This window comes from Carcharodon carcharias, chromosome 21 (genome assembly GCF_017639515.1).
Source record: "Carcharodon carcharias isolate sCarCar2 chromosome 21, sCarCar2.pri, whole genome shotgun sequence".
In the NCBI taxonomy this organism is placed as follows: domain Eukaryota; kingdom Metazoa; phylum Chordata; class Chondrichthyes; order Lamniformes; family Lamnidae; genus Carcharodon; species Carcharodon carcharias.
This window is the reverse complement of record NC_054487.1, coordinates 14,006,375-14,029,538: the sequence shown is the minus strand read 5'-3', so window position 1 is coordinate 14,029,538 and position 23,164 is coordinate 14,006,375. Positions and strand designations below refer to the sequence as shown.

Here is a 23,164-nt window from a genome sequence, read left to right as displayed (position 1 = left end):
TTTTAGAAACTGTAAGGTCTTCTAGCTCTCACCCCTCACAACACGTCACCTCCCCCCACCCCCCCTAACCCATCCCCCCCAGGGCCCCTCATACTCTCTATGCCACCTCCATAACCACTCACCCAGTATTTACCACGGACAGACCTCAGGAGCCTTGTAGAAATGAAAAGAAATTCTAACAATCTAATACAGCTTTCACTCCTATGCACTTGATAGTGAAAAAAATCTTGTATTCATACAACAAATTAAAACGTTTAAACCTCCTCAAGTGGTTAATCTTTTATAAAAACAAACAAATGTCTATTCAGATCCACATCAGACAGTTAATCCTTTAATAGGCTCTTTAAACATCAAACTGCAAATTCAAAACCCACCTCTGAAGTAATTGTAGCATTTGAAACTCAGCCAAGCATTCACAATGACACAATGGTAACCCTTTGGAAAATGTCAACAAAGAGCTCTTTTGAATCTGCATAACCAAGCGCTACTGTTTTTTCCTAATCTACGCCTGTGAATTAGAGCAGTCCACAGAGGTTTTATCTTTAAATTCTCATTGATGATTGCACTCTGTTTCCTTTTAATTTAAGGAGCAGGGAATTTTAAAAACTTCAGCTCATGACAGCTATGTAGACCTTATCCGCCCTTCAAGAACATTTACGTCTACTTCGTCAATTCCTGACTACCACACTGGAGGTTAAGGCCCTTTCTACAGCCAAAATGGTGTCTGTTTGAACTGACTAATTTCCAATGGCTGTGCTAAGTTCGGGTTTTCTGCTTGTTTGAATCATTCCCTTCCCCCTTTCCCTTACTGGCAAAAATCATACCTGTCAGTAATTGGGCTGGGACTTCCATAGCCAGGTGCCACCCACCATCTTTAAAGGTCCACAGAATCTTCCCGACTGGGAAAATCTGGCCCATATTCTTTGCATTTAAGGGGGGTAGGGGGTGTTGGGGTTATAGAATCATAGAATACTACAGCAGAGGAGGCCATTGAGCACATTGACTCTGGACCAGCTTTCTCAAAGAGCTGTTTAGTTAGTCCCACTCCCCTGCTCTTTTCTCATCCTTACAATTTTCCTCCTTCAAATATTTGTTGAATCCCCCTTTTAAAGATTATAATTGAATCTGCTTCTACCATCCTGTCAATGCATTCCAAATCCTAGCCATTTAATATGTAATAAAAGCCTTTCCTCACATTTGTTTCTGGTTCTTTTTGCCAATCAACTAGAATTTGTGCTCTCTAGTTACTAAGTCTTCAACCATTGGAAACAGTTTCTCTTTATTTACTCTCTAGATACTTCAAGATTTTAAACATCTCTATCAAATCTCCTTTTAGTCTTCTCTGTCCTAAAAAGAACAACCCCAGTTTCTCTAATCTCTTCATGTAACTGTAATTCCTCATCCCCTGAACCATTCTGTTAAACTTTTCTGTGATTCCTCACTATAAGCATCAACTGCAGAAGCACTTCTGAAACCGTATGAAACACAATGACTGCTTTGTGCAGTTCAAGGAGCTGTTTGCAGCTGGCTATAGTGAAATTACCCCAATGGATCAGGCAACCCCACAAGCTCCAACCACTGTGCCCCTTCCCCGGGAGAACCACTGTGCCCGTTCCTGAGACTGACACAAGACTTTCTTGCCAGCCTGTTGCAGATGATGAGCTGCACCTTGTGGAGGATGATGCACAATTTGTCATCCCACATTGTTTCACCCTGTAGCTCCAGGATCTCGTCCAACACGTGCCCCAGAAAGGTTGGGAATGCCAATTTCGTCACCATCTGGGGGCTGGTGATGTTTACACACTGTCTGGTATCTCGATTTAGATATTACATATTTCTTCTGCCCGACTTGTGTAAAGTACTCTTGTTCTGTTACTTCAGCCGTTGTGTATAGCAGGCAGGCAAATTGCGTGGTGTCAATGCTTTCAGTGGTGTAGCTCGGCATTTTGTGAAGGAGGTCTGGTAAGGATGGAATTATTTTTGGGTGTGATGGCCCTCACATTGAAACAATACACCTACTTTCTACTTTCAAACAGAAGGTGGCCTTTCAGTCTGTTGGCCCTAATCCAACACAAGCTCTACAATAGAGCGCTTTGCTCTGCATCCTTAAATATCTTTCTTTGGATGTCTGTCTCATATCCTGTTAATTAAGAATGAATACTTGGGCGTTGTCTGCTGGCCTCTGTGAGACTGAACCATTGTGAGTCAGCAACTGTGCATTAGGAGCGGAGAACATTAACGCAGGAGGTCAGGTGGCTATCCTGATTTGTTGACACCATCCTTTGAAGACATGATTTTAGACTTGATCCTGACTAAGGAGCCAGTCTGGTTTTTCTTGAAAGCTGTCGTCCATTTAGACCATGGTTAAAAATAGGAAGAGGAAACAAGAACAGAATTGTAATTGGACTTAATGGCTCGAAGTTCTGCCTGAAAGCTTTTACCCTTTACTCTGCGTGCTTGTTATGACCCTAAGTCCATAGGCTAGTCAAAATTGTGTTACAACACCCTCGCAACCTGAAAGGGGGGTAAAAAAAATGGGCCCACCTCTATACCATTCCTCTTCACAATTCACAGGAATTATTTGGTTCCCAACAGGAACAGAAATGCAGAGTATTTATCCATGTTACTCTCTTCCTCTCCAAATGTGTTGTCAGGTGTCCATGCATTGTCATCTTTCCCAGAATTCCATCATGAAATCAGATATCCACCCCTGCCACAGGGGCCCTTATCAAAGTCACAAATGATATCCCCCATGACTCTGTTAATGATAAACTACCCCTCATCGTCTTCTTACCCAGTCTGCAGCCTTTGACACCGTTGACTATGCCATGCTTCTCCAACACCTCTCCTCCATCTTCTAGTTAGGTGGGACTGCACTTGCCTGGTTCCATTTTTAACTATTTAGTCATAGCCTGAAATTCACCTGCAACATCTTCTCTTCCCACTCCTGTATTGTTACCTATGGAGTCCTCCAGGGATTTATCCAGCCCCCTCCTATTCCTCATCGACATGCTGCCCCCTTGGTCAAATTATCTGAAAACACAATGTCAGGTTCCACACGTACACTGATGACACCCAGCTCTACCTCTCTTGACCCCTCCACTGTCATTAATTTGCTATGCCGGACTGACAGACATCTAGTATTGAATGCACAGAAATTTCTTCCAACTAAATATCAGGGAGATCAGAGCCATTATCTTCAATACCCATTACAAACTTCACTCCCTAGCCACTGCTTCATCCCTCTCCCTGGCAACTGTCTAAAACCGAACTAGAGGGCAGAATCATCCCAGGAATCGGCAAAGTCTGATATCGGGTGGGGAAAGCGGTGTTTGAGCCGCCGATGGCAATGGTGGCTCTTTATGTCGTATCGTGTGGCACTTTATTGAAAAAATGCAGGGCGACGGGTTTCACGTCGAATCGCTGACAGGACGGCTTCAGATTCATCCACCCCACCATCATCTCAGGCTTTCAGTAATCTGGGTGCCATATTTAAAGGGTGCTCCTGTACAAAACTGGCTCTCTCTAAGGGATCGGAAACTGCTGGAAAGCCATTGCTGCCAAAGAGAGGAAACATGTTGCCCCCAGATTTAGTGATGCCTCCCTCGGGCACCTACTGGACGCATTGGAGGCCCGCCATGATGTCCTCTACCCCTCCTCTGGACAAAGACCAGCGAACAAGGTCACCAATCCAGCATGGGAGACAGTGGCATCAGTGGTCAGGACCAATGCCCTGCAAAAAGAGAACAGCCACCCAGTGCCGAAAGATGATGAATGATCTCCTCCGTCCTGCCAGGGTAAGTCACTCTTCTCATCACTCTCAACTCACAAACCCATCACACATCCACAGGGATCTCACTCACTGCCAGCTCAAAGGACATCAACATTCACTCTCTCATCTGTCCTGCAGATCGTGTCTTCATCCCATCCATGGCACTGTTCAGCACCACATATACCAGGCGTCCCTGTCAGCTGGCCAGGCATGCACCCTGTTTATACTCTCTCCATCTGTATTCAGGTAGGACAAGCTGACATACAACAGAAGGGAGAGGCCGCAGACTGGTGGAGGAATGTCCGACATCAAGGTCCTTACAGACTTTGAAAATAGAGCCATCCAGGTGGCCAATGACAATCTGGACCGGTCCTGTGCTGACGGTGAGATCGGTGGTGCTCAACCAAGTGAGGATCCAGCAGTGCAACATCCATCAGACAACCATAGTAAGGTCCCCTGTTCCCCAGTCCCCTGCCATGCACTAATTATCTCTCCTTGCTTTCGCAGGCACATCTGGGAAGCAACTGAGGGTGTCCACGAGCCAGGTCCTTGAATCCAGCCCCGCGGGCACCAGGGATGAGAATCCGTAGGCACCGACATCGAAGACCCATCACAGCGCTCACCCACACCCTCCACCAGCACAGAGGCACACACTTCGGTGACACCTTGTTCTAGAGTAGCGTTGGGGCCACAATCTGGTGAGCACATCGCACTGTCTGATCCACATCAGGTGGAGGCAAGGACTTCCCAGGTTTCTGGCACTTGGAGGACTGCTAGAGGCCAGAAATCTGCTGAGCCTGAGTCAGATGAGGAGCCTCTGAACTTGGTCATACCTCAGTTGCTGGAGCTGCAAAGGCAAGCTTGGGAACATCAGGAAGGGATGTCCGCTGCACTCCTCAGATTGCAAGGCCCGATGGAGGCGTCCTTCCAACTTAAGTCTGAGGTGATAGTGCTGACATTTCAATGCACTGAGTCAACACGGGTAGGGTGGCAGCTGCTATGGAGACTTGGTTCTGGACATTGGTCCTGTACTGCTGTAGGAGCTGCTCTCCATCACTAAGGCACTTGTTGGCATCCATCAGTCTCAACACGAGAGGCGGGGTGGGGGGGGGGGGGGGGCGGGCGAAGCATCTCGAGCTCACTCCAGCTACCCTTTCCTCTCCAGGGGTCAGCCAGGGGCCCTCGGGTACCCAGAGGGAGGAGGATCAGCAGGTGCACACACTGGGGCCATCCACCCAAGTGACTCCAGGAATGTCTGGCCCATCCGAATCCGCTTTTCCTGTGACCCCAGGTGCTCCAGCTCAGCAGGCCAAGGAGGGTGGCACTGCCACACAGCAGGGTCCCAAAAGCAGGCCTGGGCCCTTCCTGTCTCGACCCTTCAGAGGCCGCCCATTTAGGTGTCTCCCCTGTGCAGTGTAACCTTTTTAGCACGATGATTTTCCAGCTTCAAAATCACTCTCAGGATCAGGGATGTCTGCACCTCCAACTTGCTTGCGTTTGCTGTAAGAATCTCGCACCCAAGTGTCACTGGGTTCCGTGATGTTCTCTGTGTGCCCTCAGCACCTTAGAGGCGGGGCTCCCCCCCGACCATCTCAACACCATTCCTGACAGGTGAAGGTGTGGTGCTGCAGGGAACAGGTGGTGAAGCCTACCAAAGGACCAAGTTGTCTTAAAGTCCATGTGCCCACTGTACCTCAGCAGCATCTCCATGATATGAGCCTCTTTACAGAGCGTATGTGCGCTGTCCTCAGCCAGACAGGTGTCAAACATTCCCAGATGCAATGTTAAGATCTCAGGAGTGTCCTCACTGCATCTCGTCATCCTCCTCTTGGAATCTTGTGGCAATGAGGGCCTCACAAGCTCGCCGGCCCCATCTGGCCAGTACAAAGGCCTCATCACCTGCACCCTCACCTTCCAGGACCTCATCACCCTCAACTTCCTCCTCATCGAAGGAGACGTGCAGATCTTGCATCTCCTCATCATCCACGTCCTCCCCCCCTTTGCATCGCCATGTTGTGTAGTGTGCAACAAGCCACGATGATGCATGACACCAAATCTCATTTCCAGGATGCCAGTGGTGTGCTCAACCAAACTCTGGGTTACGGCACGAGCCTCGTTGTACCTTCTCTCACCAGGAGTCTGAGGCCATCGCACGGGTGTCATCAGCCACATCCTTTGTGGTAGCCCTTGTCCCTAAGGAGCCAAACCTGCATCCTGTGTGGTCTCTGGAGGATGTCAGGGATCTGAGACCTACTGAGGTTGTACGAATAATGGACGCTTCCAGGGTACTTTTGCACAAACCTGCATGATCCATTTGTTATGGCTGCGGACAGCTGAACATTGAGAGAATGGAAGCTTTTGTGGTTCATACACAGACTGTTAGTTGCCAGGGTGATTTAAGAGCCATGTGAGTGCAGTCGATGACACCCTGCACCTGTGGTAATCCAGAAATCTCAGCAAGTCCCAGGGCATTTGCTTCCTGACTTGCCTGATCCCTGTCGAAGTTGGCAAAGGTGTTTGCCATGGCAGAAAGGGCTTCTATGACATCCTGGATATAGTTGTGGGTGGAGGCTTGTGAGATCCCGCAAAGGTCCCCAGCGGAGCCTTGGGAGGAGCCACTGCTGTAGAAATTGAGCACGGTGGTAACTTTAACTGCCAATGTCAGTGGTTGCCCTCTGAGTCCTCATGATGCTAACTCCTGCAGAAGGTGGTGTATGTACGTGACCAGTTCCCTTGACATGCGCAGGCATCAATGACACTGATTTTTCCTCATCTGCAGGTAGCAGATGCACTGTCTGTAGACCGTGGGTTTAGCAATGCACCTACGAATGACAGCTCTGCAGAGTTCATTCTCTACGTGTGGAGGAGACCCTGCCACCCCTTGGTCTCCAGGGTTCTGCTCCTCCCTTTTGGTGATCCAGGCGCCTCTGTCGCATTCTTCCCCGTCTTCTCTCCTGACTATAAGCAGTGAGGCAGACAGCGAGATCACCAGGCTCCATCTTCCTGATGGTCTCCTCACTGCAGTATCAAAGAGAGAGACGCAAGGGTCAGCAATTGTCTCCTAAGGGCCACTCTTGGTCAAGTCATCACCTATGGCTGCCTCTCAAGACCCCTTAACGCATGCTGGAGAGTTCAGGCCACCACATGGATGCCCAGTGTTTAGTATGTATGATGGTTCACTATGCCCACACCCAGCAACGCGCCACACCACATGACCGAGTGGCAGCAGCTTCGGCCACTCGACTGCATCTTGAACTCTCATCTCAGGCACAGGCATTTTCCTAACCTGGACTCCAAGGCTTTCCGGTTTGCTTGTACCATGAGGGTGACTTTTCAGTGTCAACTGAAACATAATGTGAGGGAATGGAGCGCACCCTCTGTCAGTGTTCCATGGCCAACTTTCCCAAGGAGATCCTCAGGCTTGCCCAGTCACCCAGTGGTTCTGCAGCACCTTGGCACTCATTTGAGTTCACAGTGTATATGGGAAGAGTGACCAGTAGAGGAGCAATCATTGACACTGTGAGGAATTAGTGCTGCTTGAGTGGGCACACTTGCTTGACTAGGCTGACTCCAAGCATGTCAATTGAGCTCAAGTTGAAAGCTCTCAGCTGCGGTGGAATGTTCATCTTTGAAATGTTTTGCCACTAACCCTGCCGTTTTCTTCCCTCCACCCCCGCCCCCCGCCAATTCCCCCCTCGCCCCCGCATGTGTTTTTGCTCAAATTGCAGTTGGTGCTAACATGACCCTCCCAGCACTGTTGCTCTTGCCTGAGGTTGCCTTTTCCCTCTTCCCCTCTGCCACTGTCGCCTGGCACCACAAGCCAGCCACAAAGAAGCCACTGCCAAGACTTGCCTGTGCCCCCACTGAGTGTGCAGAGTTGCTGGGATCATCACGAGTGCTGTGCAAAGCTGTGTGCACTCACCTCCAAGTTCCCCTCGAAGTTGAAGTCACCAGGTTTATGTCTTTTGAAGGCAATTGTAAATCACGCCGTCGTGAGATTGAAATTTGCCATGGGGGGGGGTGGGGGGGGGTGGGGGATGATTCCAGGGAGAGGCCACAATAATTACGTGCAAATTTATTAAAATTAAGTTCCCGACGTTCAATGGCAGGAAACACAGCCCACCATTGATGTGGGGAAGGGATAATCACATCCTGGATTTACATCATTGGGAAATGATACTAGGGCCTCCTCACAAGATTCTCCGATCTCATCACAGAACACGTCCATCATGATCGGATTCGGAAAATCCCAGCTATACTGTTTGCAGGCTTGGCTGGAGTCCCATATTCCACCTCCATAAACTTGAGCTCACCTAAATCTCCTGCCTGTATCCCAACTGGCACCTAGTCCCAAACACCCATTGCCCTGCAGTCACTGACCTACATCAGCCTCCTGTCTGGTAATACCTCAATTTTAAAATTTCTCATCCTGTTTTAAGGCCCTCTAAGGCCTTCTGGAGAAGATTACAGAGAAAGGAAGAATACCTTTGTCTAATCTTCTTCAGTTCCACAACTCTCCAATGTACGTGCGGTCCTCAAATTATGGCCTGTTGAGCATCTCTGATTTCAATCACTCCTCCAAGGGCAGCTGTGCCTTCAGCTGCCTAGGCCTTATGCTCTGGAATTCCCACCCTAAACCTCTCCACCTTCCTAACTCTTTCTCTTCCTGTGAGATGCTCCTTAAAACCTACCTATTTGACCAAGTTTTTGGCCACCTATCCTAATATGGTTCAGTGTCAAATAGTGACTGATAACACTCTTGTGAAGTGGTTTGGAACATTTTACTTTATTGAAAGCATAAGATAAATTCAAGTTGTGCCTGTTGATGATGGCATTTGGTCTTAATTGCCTTTAGTAAGGAGAAAATCGAGCGCAGGTTGTGACAAAAGAAATGAAGTGCTATTGTTTTGTCTTAGTCGTTGTAGTGATTGTTGTAGTGATTGTTGTAGCTCAGTCGCAGGACATTAGAATTCTTTGCTCAGCTTGACTCAACATGCATGTGGTAAAGATTTATCAGTTATTTCCAACACGAGGAAAGACTCAAACTAATTCAAACTAGGCTGAATTTCGACCCAAGATCCCACTAAAATCTTAGTATGCTAACCCACTGATATGAGCCAACATCTTATGTGTAGCCACCTTGCAACCAAAGATGAAGCTATATTTACTGAATTATGTTCCATTTCAAATTTAACAAGTGACTTGCTTTGTTTTTCAGCCCCGACAAAATCGTATACAGTGGAGGAAGCAGTGGAAACCATTGGATTTGGGCGATTCCATGTTTTGCTGGTCACAATCATGGGAAGCACCAATGTAAGTACTGGGAGATTAGAGACTGTAGGGACCTCTGTAGTGCACACTGCCAGAACTTTGACTGGAGGTGAACAAAAGGTAATGTTTTGCCATTGCTTTCAACAAATGAATAATACAGAGCAGAGACGGAAAGTGCAACTCAGTAAAAACAGAAAATGCTGGAAATACTTGGCAGGTCTGGCAGCATCTGTTGAAAGAGAAACCAAATTCATATTTCAGGTCGATGACCCTTTCATCAGAACTGGGAGAAGTTAGAAATGTGATAGCTTTAAGCAGGTAAGGTGAGGGAGGTTGGAAAAAGAACAAATGAGAAGGTCTGCAGTGATAGAGTGGAAGGTTGGAGAGTTGGTTGCACAGAAACAAAGGGATTGATAAGGGGACAAGCAAAGAAGCGGAAGATGTGTCCAGAAGAGGTGTGAATGGCAGGATAATGAATAGCTGCCAGCTGAAAAGAAAGGCAGGAGAAAAACAAGATTAAGACCGAAATCTGTGGAGAAAAGAAAACAAAATGGGGGCAGAGACTCCCTTCTGAAATTGTTGAATTCAACGTTGAGTCCAGAAGCTGCAAAGTGGGAAGTCAAAGTGAGGTGCTGTTCGTTCAGCTACACTTCAGTACATGCCAAGTACAATGAAATACCTTGTCCTTCTGCTTTTACTCATTCTGCCTTTATCCACCCTACAACAGGAAAAACCCTGAAGTAGAAACTGCTAATCTTAAAATCACAGTAAACATGCCAGTGGAAGTGGAGGAATTCATTACAAAGGAGTTGCCACTCTGAAATGCCATATCAAAGCCAATGGGTTTAATCTTTTACCAAACCTCTGTGCTAATTCCTCTTGATAAACCAAGTCTGAGACAGGGGGCAGAATTTAATGCTCCCCCAGCAGCAAGCTTGAAGGTGGGGTGTACTTAATTAAATTTAATGCTGCCTTCCTGCCTCCACCCCAATTAAGTCCAGGCAGGAAGGTTTGCAGTTCGCCCTCCCAGCTGGATGGAAATTGAGGCCCTTAAGTGGGTAATTAATCCCCTCTTAAGGGCCTCATTTTGACGTCATTATATTCAACCAGCAGCAAGCAAGGAGCCCGATAAGCAAAATCCTGTTGGGTTTGCTTGTGGGTTCCCAGGGTGGGTCCCTCTTCAAGGGACCTGGCATCAGGAAGGTGGGTCGGCTGAGAGCCATCTCCTTGCCTTTTCTTCTCACCCCCTTTCCCCTGCAACTACCATCCCACCTTCGCTCATCTGTGGTCCGGGTCCCTTGGCAATCCTAAGCCTTCGGTGGGTGCATTGCTGACAGCTGCCACCTCTCCTGGTGGTGCTGACAGGTAATGAAGAGCTGCCAGCCTCTGACTGGCTGGCAACTCTATTTCTACTTCTGGGGTCCTAAACCCTGGGGAAGGCCCACTGCTGGCCAGTTAAGTGCCTGATAGGCACTCAATACAACAGGTCTTCCTCAATGGAGCTAACACGGGCTCTTGCTGGCTCTCCAACTGAGGGGTGAGACCCCAGTCGCCTGGATTAAATTCTGCCCAGGATGGTGCAGGAAACAGCCATAACATTCCAATACTGAGTCACATAGAATTTTACACTGCAGAAACAGGCCATTCTGCCCAATGACGCTCTGCCAGTATTCATCTCAACCTATTCCTTTCCCCCTCAAATATTTAAATACATCAGGTGACACCATCAACAGTGCAGCACTCCCTCAATGTCAACCTGGATTATGTGCTCAAATTCCTACACAGGGGTTGAACCCACAACCTGCAGACTCTGATTCGAGAGCGCTACCACAGAGCCAAATTTGACACTCAGTTGCAAGGGAAAGGGGGAAATTTTGATTCTTGGCAATGAAACTTGACAATTGAGGGGAATATTGTAGAGGTACCTGAGATAGGAAACACTGGCTGTTCTGTCCCACAAGGCATGTCCTAAGTCAAGATTCAAACATGAGATTCTTGCGAAGAAAAAATTAGAAGCTGAAGTGGTTTCTTCATAGTCTTTATCTTCTCCTGAGTGGGCTGCAACCAAGGCTAAAGAGGCCCACCTATCCTTTTCAGTGGGAGGGGACCAGCCACAGCATTCAGATGCAAGCATATCAACCTAATATTCAGAAGTGGTAGTACGGTCTCCACTTGCTGGAACTATCTGGAGCGAGATCTGAACTCAACCCATCTGACAAAGGTGGAAATACTGCCACTGTGCCAATGAACACTCTATCCCCATGGGAGTACCCAGTGTCAATATTTCGATTTCCACCCATCAGTGCTGTCTGGGAAAGGGCTGGAATTCTTCACGCTCTGAGGCGGGAGTGCTTTCACCAAACTGCTAGATCGCTCCAATAAATTGGGTAGAAGAGATAAATGGAATTCTAAGTGGGAAAAATAATTATTTGAGGATGAGTTGAAATCTCTGACTATTATTGAATCTTGATTTTAACATATCCCTGGTTGTTTCTTCAGGTGGCTGAAGCCATGGAGATCATGCTTCTGGCAGTCATTTCCCCAGTCATTCGTTGTGAATGGCGCCTGGAAGAATGGCAGGTTGCCATGGTTACCACTGTAAGTTTACTCCTTCGCTTCCATTACTATTTAGGGTTATTATGTCTCTGTGTTATAGTGTCTTCAATTGGCTCCTTGTGAGTCAAGAGTGGCATTGTACCATAACGAGTTTATGACGATTGTCCAGGAACCAAATCCAATCCAAGTCTCAGCTAAGTGAAACATGAATCATTGTGGTCAACTTATTGCTCAAGTTAATGAGTAGGACCAACATTACTTATTGTCTTCAGGCTTTTAAAACTGAAGCTTGGAGTTGCCTGGCTGCTCTTTTCTGATTCACTCTTTCTCTTTTCTATTTTGGTGTATTGCACTTGAGCCCTTTGCTTTTGGTTTTCCAAAGAAGTAATTTTTCACTTGGAGTGTTATTGTTCATGATTTCTTTTACATTTAAAAGAAGTCCTTGTGTTTATATGTGCCTTTCACAACCTCAAGGTGTCCCAAAGTTCTTTTCCTTTCAGCTAGGTGGAATCTTATCAAATGCTTTTAGAAGTTCATAGGGACAGACCTATAGACCTTCTATTGTATACTACTTTAATTGCTTCCTCAAAACTTTCAATTAGGTTTTTTGTCATGGCCTATCCTTTATAAATCCATTCCTGCAAATGTTCAGTTATTCTGTCCTCATTTATAGATTCCAATAACATCCATACAGCAGGTGTTAGACTAACAGCTCTATCATTTTCTAGTTTCCCTCACCTTTCTTATATAATTTTCAATTAAAGGGACACAGTTCCTGAAATGGAAGATTATAGAAATGTTCTCATCGTTTCCTTTAAAACCCTGGGATTGAAGCCATCTTGTCCTGGGGATTTGTCACTCTTTAGTGCCATTATTATTTCTAATACTGTTTTCTGGCTTGTGTTAACTTCAGTGAGTTCGAAACCTCAACTCATTATTAGTTTATTTGGAATTTGTGGTGTATTATCCTCTTCGTCTCCTGTGAAGACTGGGACAAAATAATTATTCAACAGCCTGCCATTTCCTTATTATATGCAATAGTAAAGGGCCCACATTACCCTTGACTACCTTTTTTCTTAAAATTGTAAAAACTTGTTAATCTATATATCCCTCCTAAATTTCATTTCATATTCCCTATTTGCAGCTCTTGCAATCTTTCTTTGCTTGCTTTGCTGCTTTTTGTATCTCCCAGTTCCCTGGATTTACACATTTCTGCACTTTTACCTGTTTTATTCCTTTATTGGTTATTACATAACAACTCATTTAAATGACATTGTTAACAACACAAGATGCTTTACAGGTAATCAGACAAAAATCAACACCCAATAAAATATGTTTACAATTTGCTAGCAGAATGGACAGAGGAATTGTTCACAGATGGAGTCATGATGTGTCTACATGAATTACAGACCAGGGGTTATTTCAAAATATTGAATTTCATTGTCAACAGAGATACCTAATTCTTAATGAAGAACAGCCATCACAGATATAAAGAACAGCAAGTTTTTACAATAATGGTTTTTACAGATGGTTTCAATCCCAGGGTTTTAAAGAAAGCAGGTCAGAACATTTCCATAATCTTCCACTTCAGATTGGAAATTATTCAAGGAAGATGAGAGAGAAATTTTCTGCTAAGATCCTGTAATCGACTAAAATTAGATCTTTCTTTTAGTTTTGTTATTTCTCACCACTTTTGTCAGCCATGGTTTTTTTTTATTATTTGATAAGTATTCCGGAGTCAATCCAGGTGCTGTGATTGGAGGATTGTAATCCTCTATGGAAGGATGAACGTGATGGCTTGAATGGCCACTCTGATCCTTTTTAATCTCTGAGACTCACTTGCCTTTTGATGCTAACTTTGAGCTCCTGATCCGATGGCCTGATATTACAACGATGGACAGGAGTCAACCCAGGACAACAGGCGTCATTATCTGTACATCGAGGAAAAAATAGTTCAACTCCCTGTGTGGAATATTTTTATTGGAATGGTTTATAATCATGTCCATTGATGTCCAGGCCTATTCTTTTCACTACAAAAACAGAATTACCTGGAAAAACTCAGCAGGTCTGGCAGCATCGGCGGAGAAGAAAAGAGTTGACGTTTCGAGTCCTCATGACCCTTCGAAGGGTCATGAGGACTCGAAACGTCAACTCTTTTCTTCTCCGCCGATGCTGCCAGACCTGCTGAGTTTTTCCAGGTAATTCTGTTTTTGTTTTGGATTTCCAGCATCCGCAGTTTTTTTGTTTTTATCTCTATTCTTTTCACTGTTTACTAACTGCGGGCTCTTGGTGGGGATGGGGTTGGGGGGAACAAACAAGACGCACTATGACGGCTTTTTATTAATTTAGTATAATTGAGTGAAAATAAGGCCAAGCTGTGAGTAATTTGTGCCTTGAAACACAATTATTTCAGATGGTGTTTCTAGGCTTCATGTCGTGCAGCTGGGTTTGGGGTTACCTTGCTGATAGATTCGGCCGTTGGAAGGTGAGTCAAGAATTTGTTTTTAACAACAGGTTGCACTTGTGTGTGTATATATAGTGTCTTTAATATAATAAAATGTCTCTAGGCGCTTCACTGAGGTAATATAAAACAAAATATGACACTGAGCTATGTAAGGAGAATTAGGGCAGATAACCAAAATCTTAGTAAAAGAGGTAGGTTTTTGTGTCTCAAAGGAGGAAAGCATGGTAGAGAGATGGAGAGGTTCAGGGAGGGAATTCCAGAGCTGAGCACCTATGCAGCTAAAGGCCTGCCTATGGCCATCACAGTGGTGGAGTGATTAAAATCGGTATGTTCAAGGGGCTGGATTTAGAGGAGCACCGATATCTCGAAGGGTTGGAGGAAGTTACAGCGATAGGGAGGGGCAAATTCATGGAGGGATTTGAAAACAAGGATGAGGATTTTAGGATCAAGGTGTTGCTAGGTTAACAGGTGAATGGAATTTTGTGCAACGTATGCCATAAGCAACAGAGTTTTGGATGACCTCAAGTTTACTGAGGGTGGAATGTAGGAGTCCAACCAGGGGGGCGTAAGAATGGTCAAGTCTGGAGATGGCAAAGGCATGAGTGAAGGTTTCAGTGGCAAAAAAGCTGAGGCAGGGACAGCGATGGCCAATGTTATGGAAGAAGAAATAGGCAGTCTTAATGACGGCACGAATGTGTGGTTGGAATCTCACCTCAGAGTCTGGTTCAACTTCAGACTGTTGCCAGGGAGAGGATGGCTAGGGAGCGGAGTTTGTGATGCAGACCTAAAATAATGGCTTCCGATTCCCAATATTTAATGGCAGGATATTTCTGCTCATCCAGTACTAGGTGTCAGATAAGCAGTGTGACAATTTAGAGTGGAAGATTCGAGAGATACTCTTTTCATAAGAGGGATCAGAATTTATCTTTGTGTAATGAACACCCCTTGATTTTTGCAAATGCCCAGTACAATAATGGGATCTGAATTTTATATTCCCCTTAGTGTACTGGGTAACAATTAGCTGCTGAATTCCAGAAATGTTTTGTGGGCTGACTGAACTCATTTCATTTGTGAGAAGTGCAGCCACCGGGAAGAGGAGAGTATCATTGCTAAATTTCACACGTTCCTACTTCAATTGAAAACCATAAGTAAAACATTACTGACTGTCTTCCTGTAGCTCACTATCCTGCTTGTTGGCTTTCCCACTTTGTTCAACAAGTGATATGTTTGCCTTTATTGCAAGGGGGTTGGAGTTTCAGAATAAGGAAGTTTTGCTACAATTGTTTAGGGCTTTTTTCAGACCACACCTGTAGTACTGTTCACAAATTTGGTCTTATTATCCAAGAAGGATAGGTTTGCCTTGAAAAGGGTGCAACAAAGGTATGCTAGATTGATTCCTGGGATGAAATAGCTGTCCTATGAAGTGAAATTGATTAGAGTGGGCCCATGTTCTCTGGAGTTTAGAATAAGAATTGATCTTACTAAAAGGTATTATTATTAGAGTACTTGACAAGGCAGATGCTGAGAAAAGTTTCCCCTGGCTGGGGAATAGAACAGAAGGTCACACTCTCAGGATAAGGGGAACGACCACTTAGGGCTGAGATGAGGAAATATTTCTTCACTCAGGGAGTCATAAATCTTCGGAATTTTTTATCCCAGATTGCTGTGGGTGTTCAGTCATTGAGTCTAATTAAGGCAAGTCGATAGAGTCTTGGGTACTGAGGGGCTTGAGGGATATGGGGATAGTTTGGGATGGTGGAATTGAGGTAGAAGATTAGCCATAATCTTGTTGCGTGGTGGAGCAAGCTCAAAGGTCCAAATTGTACCCCTGTTTCTATATTCTTACATTTTATAGTGTGTTGAACAAAGAGAAATTGGGACTTAGGGTCAAATGGATACAGATCAGTAGTCATCCGCTTCACAGATAGGGTCAATTATTCATTGAATTTTAAGGGAACTGTAGCTAACTGACATTACTGCAGTGTAACTAACGCATACTAGTCACAAAGCTTTACTATGTACGTTAGCATTGTGATCATTATACTGGGAGTAGTAATTCTATAGATCCAGAGTAATAGTCTAGAGAATGTGAGTTCAGAAAACCCAACATGGCAATTTGAGAATTTGAATTCAGTTGGTAAAATAGTTGTTTTTGTAACAGAAAACTGACCATCGAGTTATTGAATTGTTGTAAAAACCCAACTGATTCCCTGAAGTCCTTTAGGAGACAACAATTTGCTGCAGTTTCCCAATCAGGCCAATAAGTGGCTCTCATTTCCATCTTCTTCATTTAATTAAAAGAAGTATAAACTTGACCATGATAAAGGTTTATTTATTCTCTTCCTTTTCTTCAAATATTTTCGAGAAACAACCAAGTGTTAGAGTCTCAAGAAGAATGTTGTGCCACTAAATGCATCCTGGAAAACTGTGTAGATGACACATACTCAAGACTGTAACATTTGCCCTCAGCTGATAAAATCTTAGCCCCGGCAAAAGATCCAGAGCTATTTTTTCTAGGCAAGGTACACTGTGTCAGTAAGATTAGAGGCTTTTGTTAAATTGGTAGTGTTGGAACCTTGTTTCTGATTTTGCTTTCTGTTCCAGATTCTTCTCCTAGTCACCATCTGGAGTTCCTACTACTCTGGCCTGACTTCCTTTGCACAAACCTACGGCTGGTTTGTCTTCCTCCGTTCCATGGTAGGATGTGGGGTGGCTGGTCATTCACAAGGGTATGAAGCATTTTGTTGTCCATCTTTTCCTTTCTCTGACCAATTACAGTATTGCTCTTTCCTACCTCTGGTTACCAGCCTGCCTGGATGTTACGTGTTTCAATGTTTCCAATGGGTGATTTGTTGGACTAGCTAGGAACGGTTGTGAGGCCCAAAATAGCTTCATCAAAAGCAACTATTATGTGCCTTTGGATTGGACTACGTGGTTGAAAAGGGCAGAATAGATCTAAGATGCGATTTGTTCCCTATACCCGTTAGCTGCTATAACGAATGATGCTCTTGCAGCATTTTGCAAATGACAAGAATGTTTTACATCCCCACTGAATAAACTGAACAAAACTACATGTAAGACAAAAAGTTGTATTTCACCTGTGCTTCGGTTGGTAGTAGTCTTACTTCTAAGTTTGAAGGCTGAGAGCTCATAGTCCCATTCTAGATACTGGAGTGCAAAATTCTAGGCTGGCACTCCAGTGCAGTACTGAGTCAGTGTGCCTTTCAGAAGAGATGTTCAGCTAAGGTCCTGTCTGCTGTCTCAGGTGGATATATTGCACTCTTCCATGGCACTATTTTGAAGAAGAGCAGTGGTGTTATCACCAGTGTTCTGGCCAATATATATCCCTCAGTCACCATGAACGGATTATCTGATCATTATCACATTGCTGTTTGTGGGAATGTTCCTTGTGTAAATTGGTTGCTGTGTTTCAAACATTTCAACTGTGACTACACTTCAAAAAATACTTCATTGGTTGTTTGCAAAGCACTTTGAGATGTTATGAAAAGTATGATTTGAACGCTAATCATCCTTTAAACTTCAGGCAATGTTCAGAACAAAGCATAATTGCCCAGCATTTCCAGGAGATTGATGGGTTTAAAGTATACAAAAGGGAATTACACTTTAACAAGGTGTTATTTACTCATACAAAAGCAAAATGCTGCAGATGCTGGAAACCTGAAATAAAAAGCGAAAACTAGGCCAGGCAGCACCTGTGGAGAGAGAAACAGAATTCGTGGGCTTGATTTTCAACTCCTGCTGGGGCAGGATCAAAGGTGAGCGGGAGATTTAAAAAAATAGCCCTGCCCCCTATGTGGCTCCATCTGAGCCATTCTGCAGGGGTGAATGGGCTGGCGGGGCTACCGATCCGCATATGGAAGTTTGTTAAAAGTCTATTGAAGCCTATTGAAGGAGGCTGATTGGGATTTTCCAGTTGGTCTCCAGGTTCCCGAAATACAAATGCAAACTTTAATCACATGCGGCTTCCTTCAGGCTCTGCTGATGCCAAGAGCCTATGTCTGTCCAGGAGGCTAGGTTGGACTGTGTTGAGTAGGGTGACAGGGCCTAGCTTAGGTCCCTCCGGGCAGATTTCACCGACAGGCTGGGGGGCGGGGCTAACACTCTAGGCAGGCCTAGAAGCCCTCTCTGTCTATCTGGGTGCAGGCACAGGCTGCCGTATGGAGGGGCTTCCACCATCCCCTATCCCTCTCGCCCCTCAACCACAGTGATGGCCTGGCTGCAAGATCCTTTCTTTTAATTAAGTTGATAAAGCAAGAATGTGGATGGCTCCATCTTGCAGTGTCTTCTCCCACAGTTACTGTCTATTATGGCCTACTGCTTATTTCAAGCTGGAAGGCCTCTGATTGGAGAGCCTGTCTGCCCACCATCATTCATTGGACATCGCGCCTATCTCCAGGTTATTAAGGGTGGGGGTGGGAAGCCCCAAGGAAAATCACAATGAGTGATTGTTTGCGCCCGGGGTCAGCTTCAGAACCCGGAAACAGTCCTGACCTCTATTTTCCCAACTCTGGTCAATGACCTTCCATTAGAAGTGATGAATTTACCCTGTTCATTACTTATATTTGTTATTGTATTTAATGTACTGTAGTAATTATAGTTTTGATAAACGTAGGTCTGTAGATTGGAGAATAACCTGTGTTGTAAGATCACATGATCTGTGTAAACCAGTGTGTTAGCAGAATGGGGAACCTCTACAAGAGAGTTCTTCTTTAGTTATGGAGTTTGATGCACACATGTAGTTGCTGTTGCTTTCTTGTAAATAAAGTTTAATGTTTCCACTAAGAAAAGTTGTCTGAAGATCAACTCTATAACATGTGCCCTCAATGAGATGCCATACTTTGACTGAACAGTGGAGCAGGAGTATAGGTCTGAATTCCCACTCCTGTTCCTACATTCTTAGAATGAAATGGGGTGGAGAATGAACAGATTAGGGACCTGATTACTGCCTTTGAAAGAGCAGGATCTTAAAACTCCTCCACCAAAGAGGATTAGCAATCTCCAAACAATACCTCAACTATACACCTGAGAATTCAGTTTCAAATCTCAGACATGTACACTTGAGAAATCAGGTGTTTGTGTGGTGTTAATATAATTGCAGGCATTGTGTCAATGATATGATTTACTTTGTTATATGGTTTGGGAAAGTTAGTCAGATTTTAGACCCATCAAGCTAATAAACTAATTTCATCCCTCCTGCTGCCAACAAATCCCAATCATTGATATTATTGCTGCTGTAATGCTATATCTCAGGGGTGACTGACAACCCACACTATAGATAGTTCATCACCAGCACTTATTGACATGGTTGTGAGCTTGGATATTGCTGCTTCTTGTTACATTTGGTGATTCTCTTATTACCTGAAGAGTCTTGTCAGCGAGGTGAAGAGTGAGGATCCTCTCTGTTTCTAAGGAAAACCAACTGTATCGAACCGGTCTCCAATCGCTGGACAAGCCTGATCCCAGAGTGGAACTCAGCTTGCTAGATCCCCATCCCACTTAAACAGTATAAATTTAATCACATTTCCACATCTCTTCAGCTCTGAAGAAGGAGCATACGGATTCGAAATGTTAACTCTGTTTCTCTCTCCACAGATGCTGCAAGACCTGCTGAGTTTTTCCAGCATTTTCTGTTTTTGTTTCAGATGTCCAGCATCTGCTGTATTTTGCTTTTAACCTAACTTTTATTTGTTTGTTTAGAAACGTGGAGAGGGGCTAGTGAACAGAGTCACCGGAGTCAGCTAATGAGCTTTTAACAAAAGCATAAAACATTTATTAAACAAGAAAAGATGAACTACATTACAGTACTCCACCCATAACTATACCTTTACAGATATATAGAGATTTGTAAGAATACCACAAAAGCTATCTTGTACTCTGTCTACAGTAAGTACAGTCCATGTAAACCAATTGGCGACCCGTGGTCAGGCACACCATACCCTGAAAACAAATGACAGATGCCACCTCAACCAGATGCTATGGATCCCTCCTCAACAACACCCCCCTCCCTCCCGCACAGACACTTGTCACACCGTGAGCTAATCAGTCTCATTGAACTCTGTCCCTCACATGAGGGTTTCCAATCTCCACGAACTTGCTTTGAAATCTTCTCCCAAACCAAGCCTTTCTCTCTGATGACTTCTGCAAGGGTCCACCTCCAGGATTTCGACTCCTTATGATATTCCTCTCCCCTGGGTCACCACATACATTCACGCTTTCTTCCACGCACTCTCTCACCCCACTCAGCTGTTAACAGTATACCACTGTTTCACATGCCCATAGGAAAGAGTTTCAAATCTTCAGTTGTCTCTCTGGATCTTTTGACTTCTCACAAGCCTTTATCACTTTACGTTTGAAGCCTTTCGTGCTCCTCACTCTTAACTTCACTTAACAGAACCTTTACCAGGTTGCTGTCCTTCCTTTAACTAGAAGGTCTTCTTGGGACCTTCTCCTGTTCCACTCCCCTAGATTTTTGTGGACTTTCTTCTTTAGGTTAGGACTTGCTATCTGTCCCATTTGCTCCAGTCTTTCTCTGGCAGCTACTTTCAACCAACTTTAACTGGGGCCTGGCTATTTGCCCCTTCTAGGTTGCTTCTGCTTGGCAGCTGTCTTCAAAACTGAACTCAAAATTGCTGTTTCTAGTTTCTTGTGTGTGTGTCTGTGGGAGGGAACTGCCTCTCTGGACACCTGTTGCTAGGCAACAGCTCAGTTTTTCTACTCTTGTGTTTAATTTCTCTTACAGTCGTTAACTCATTAGAAATGCAGGCACCTTTTAAAGTGAAACTAAAACTCAACTTGATCATTTCTTAACACACAGATACAGAAATACAAATCAAGCTTCAACATTAAAGCTAAAACTCATTCTTAACACCCACAATTACCAATATAACTTATTTGGAATCTATTTCCTAACAGGATCAATTGGAACAGCTCGGACCTCCAACCGTAAATCAGTTGGCATCTGATTTTGTCAGCCAATTTTGGCTGTGATTTACTGGGAACTGACTGCATGAAGTCTAGACACTTATGGCCCCTGTAGCATATGTCTGATGAGACTGGTGTTCCCTATTCTTGTGTGTTAACAGATATTGGACAGAGTTTGTAAACTTTTGCCCATATGCTGGCTATTGAATTTTGCCAGGTAGTTCTGTGTTATCAGATCGCACGGATCCTTTCTCCAGCCTGCACCCCGGATGACTGACCATCCTGTATTGTAGGGGATTATCCCAGAATTATTGTTGTTTTCCCATGTCCTGGACCGCAGGTGCAGGGGGTGGGTGGTCCAACAAGCACAGGAATTGGTGAGGGGATTGGTGGGTGGTGGGGATGGGGGGTGTCTGGCTGGTGAGTCCAGGGTGCCTGTGGGGTCAGTAGGTGCAAGTGTGTGGGTGGTCTGGCTGACTTCCCAAAAGTCTTGACTCCCCCCAACCTCAGTCACTAGTGTCTGCAGCACCACCAGCACAATCCTTCCCCCACACCACCCCCCGTCAAAGTGTCCCTTATTTCTTTCCAGCAGCGTGTGACCCGCTTCCACTTTCAATCCCATTAATTTAATTGACACAGTACAATAGCAGCAACAGCTGGATTTGTAAGCATAGAGAACTTGAGTTCCGTTGACCCTGTGTAGCTCCTTCAGGAAATGCTTCCCCTGTCCCATTTCCCACAATGCATCAGTGTGCCTACTTGTCTATGCCATGCAGTTAGGATTGCAGCTTTGGCCGAGGTTTTAAATACTTAGTACCGTAAAAATTTCAAGCATTTTGGTCTGCTAAATGCTGTCCAAAACTTAACCTTAGCTAGGTTATCTATGGATAATTGCAACTGGACCACTGCAGACAGCCTATACTTATAGAGAGAGACAAGGTTAGTGCTGGCATTCAGTTTTAAGACAGAACATCCTATATTTCTCTCTCCCTCTCTCCCCCCATCCCCGTCTCACCTAGCCCCTTGTCTCGCTGCTACCTCACCCCATCTCACCCTCACCCACCGTTAGGGGTGTCTCCCATCAAGGGTGCCCCCAACCAATCTCAGTTTTGAAAGAGGGATATGAAAATCAGGAGGCTAAAAGAGAGGGTAACTCTGTGCCAGAAAGTTGAGAGGCTGGAGGAAGAGAGGGCAGAATATTCCTCTGGTATAATTAATGACGTTGGATGCAGTGACTAGAGGAATCTTTAAGCTAAGGGTTTTTTAAAAAACATTAGGAAATTAATGTTATTTTGGGGAAATATTGAACACATGGCCTGCAGTGCAACTTCAGTGGGATTTGATTTAACTTTGCAAAATAGATATGAATTGGAAGGAAACAATTTGATGGGGCAAGTTTTCTCATTATGTACTTCAAATATCTACATGTTACTAGAAGGAAATTTGTGCATACTTGCTGTCCACAAACCTTATTTCCTCTTGTTACACTTCTGAGACTGTATTTTCCACAGTAAATTGCCACGTCAATGCTTCCCATTCAAATTTTCTACCAACTTATGTAGTTACAGATTCTGACCACTAGGTGGCCCCATGCAGTGGGCTTCTGACATTCCTCTGCCTCCATCTTGTTTCTATAAAAATACAGTTCTCACCACATTCACATTTAAAAGAGGCAGTCACTTATTTGGCTGTAAAGGGATAGATATTAACCATCTGCATTAACATCAATTTCAGGGTTGCTGGTTATACCATCTTAAAATGCTTTTTTCATTTTGGGCAGCTGTGTTTACTCAGCAGTTTGTGCCTCGCATGAAGGTGATTGGGTGGCAGCTTTCCATCTCCTAAGATGATGGTTTGTCCGTGATGGCCGACTCTGTGTTAAACATCGCCTGGTGCGGCCAGGAGCCCCGCCCTAGCCGGCATGGCGGTCTTGGCCGCATTTGCTGCAAAGGAAGACGATGGGCTGAGAAGATGCCGGGTCTTCTTCCCAGCCAGCTGAAGTTTTGTTTCTGCTGACCTCTTCCCAATGCCTTTCCAAACAGTCAGCCTCCAGAGGTGGCAGCCATCAGCCACTATCTCCCAGTTGTCACTGTCAGTGTCTGCCATCTTCACATCTCGCTTGCAGGTGTCCTTGTAGCAGAGATTTAGACCTCATTAAC

General features: G+C 44.8%; 1 protein-coding gene across 4 annotated transcripts in view; it reads left to right on the top strand.

The window, feature by feature from the left end:
- svopl (SVOP-like) overlaps positions 1-23,164 on the top strand; it is a 131,220-nt gene that overhangs the window by 47,725 nt on the left and 60,331 nt on the right. For all 4 annotated transcript variants that reach the window (XM_041215733.1, XM_041215732.1, XM_041215734.1 and 1 more), the window contains 4 exons: positions 8,991-9,085; positions 11,543-11,641; positions 14,013-14,084; positions 16,668-16,792. In XM_041215733.1, coding sequence (XP_041071667.1) covers positions 8,991-9,085; positions 11,543-11,641; positions 14,013-14,084; positions 16,668-16,792 — 391 coding nt within the window. The remainder of the gene's footprint in view (positions 1-8,990; positions 9,086-11,542; positions 11,642-14,012; positions 14,085-16,667; positions 16,793-23,164) is intronic.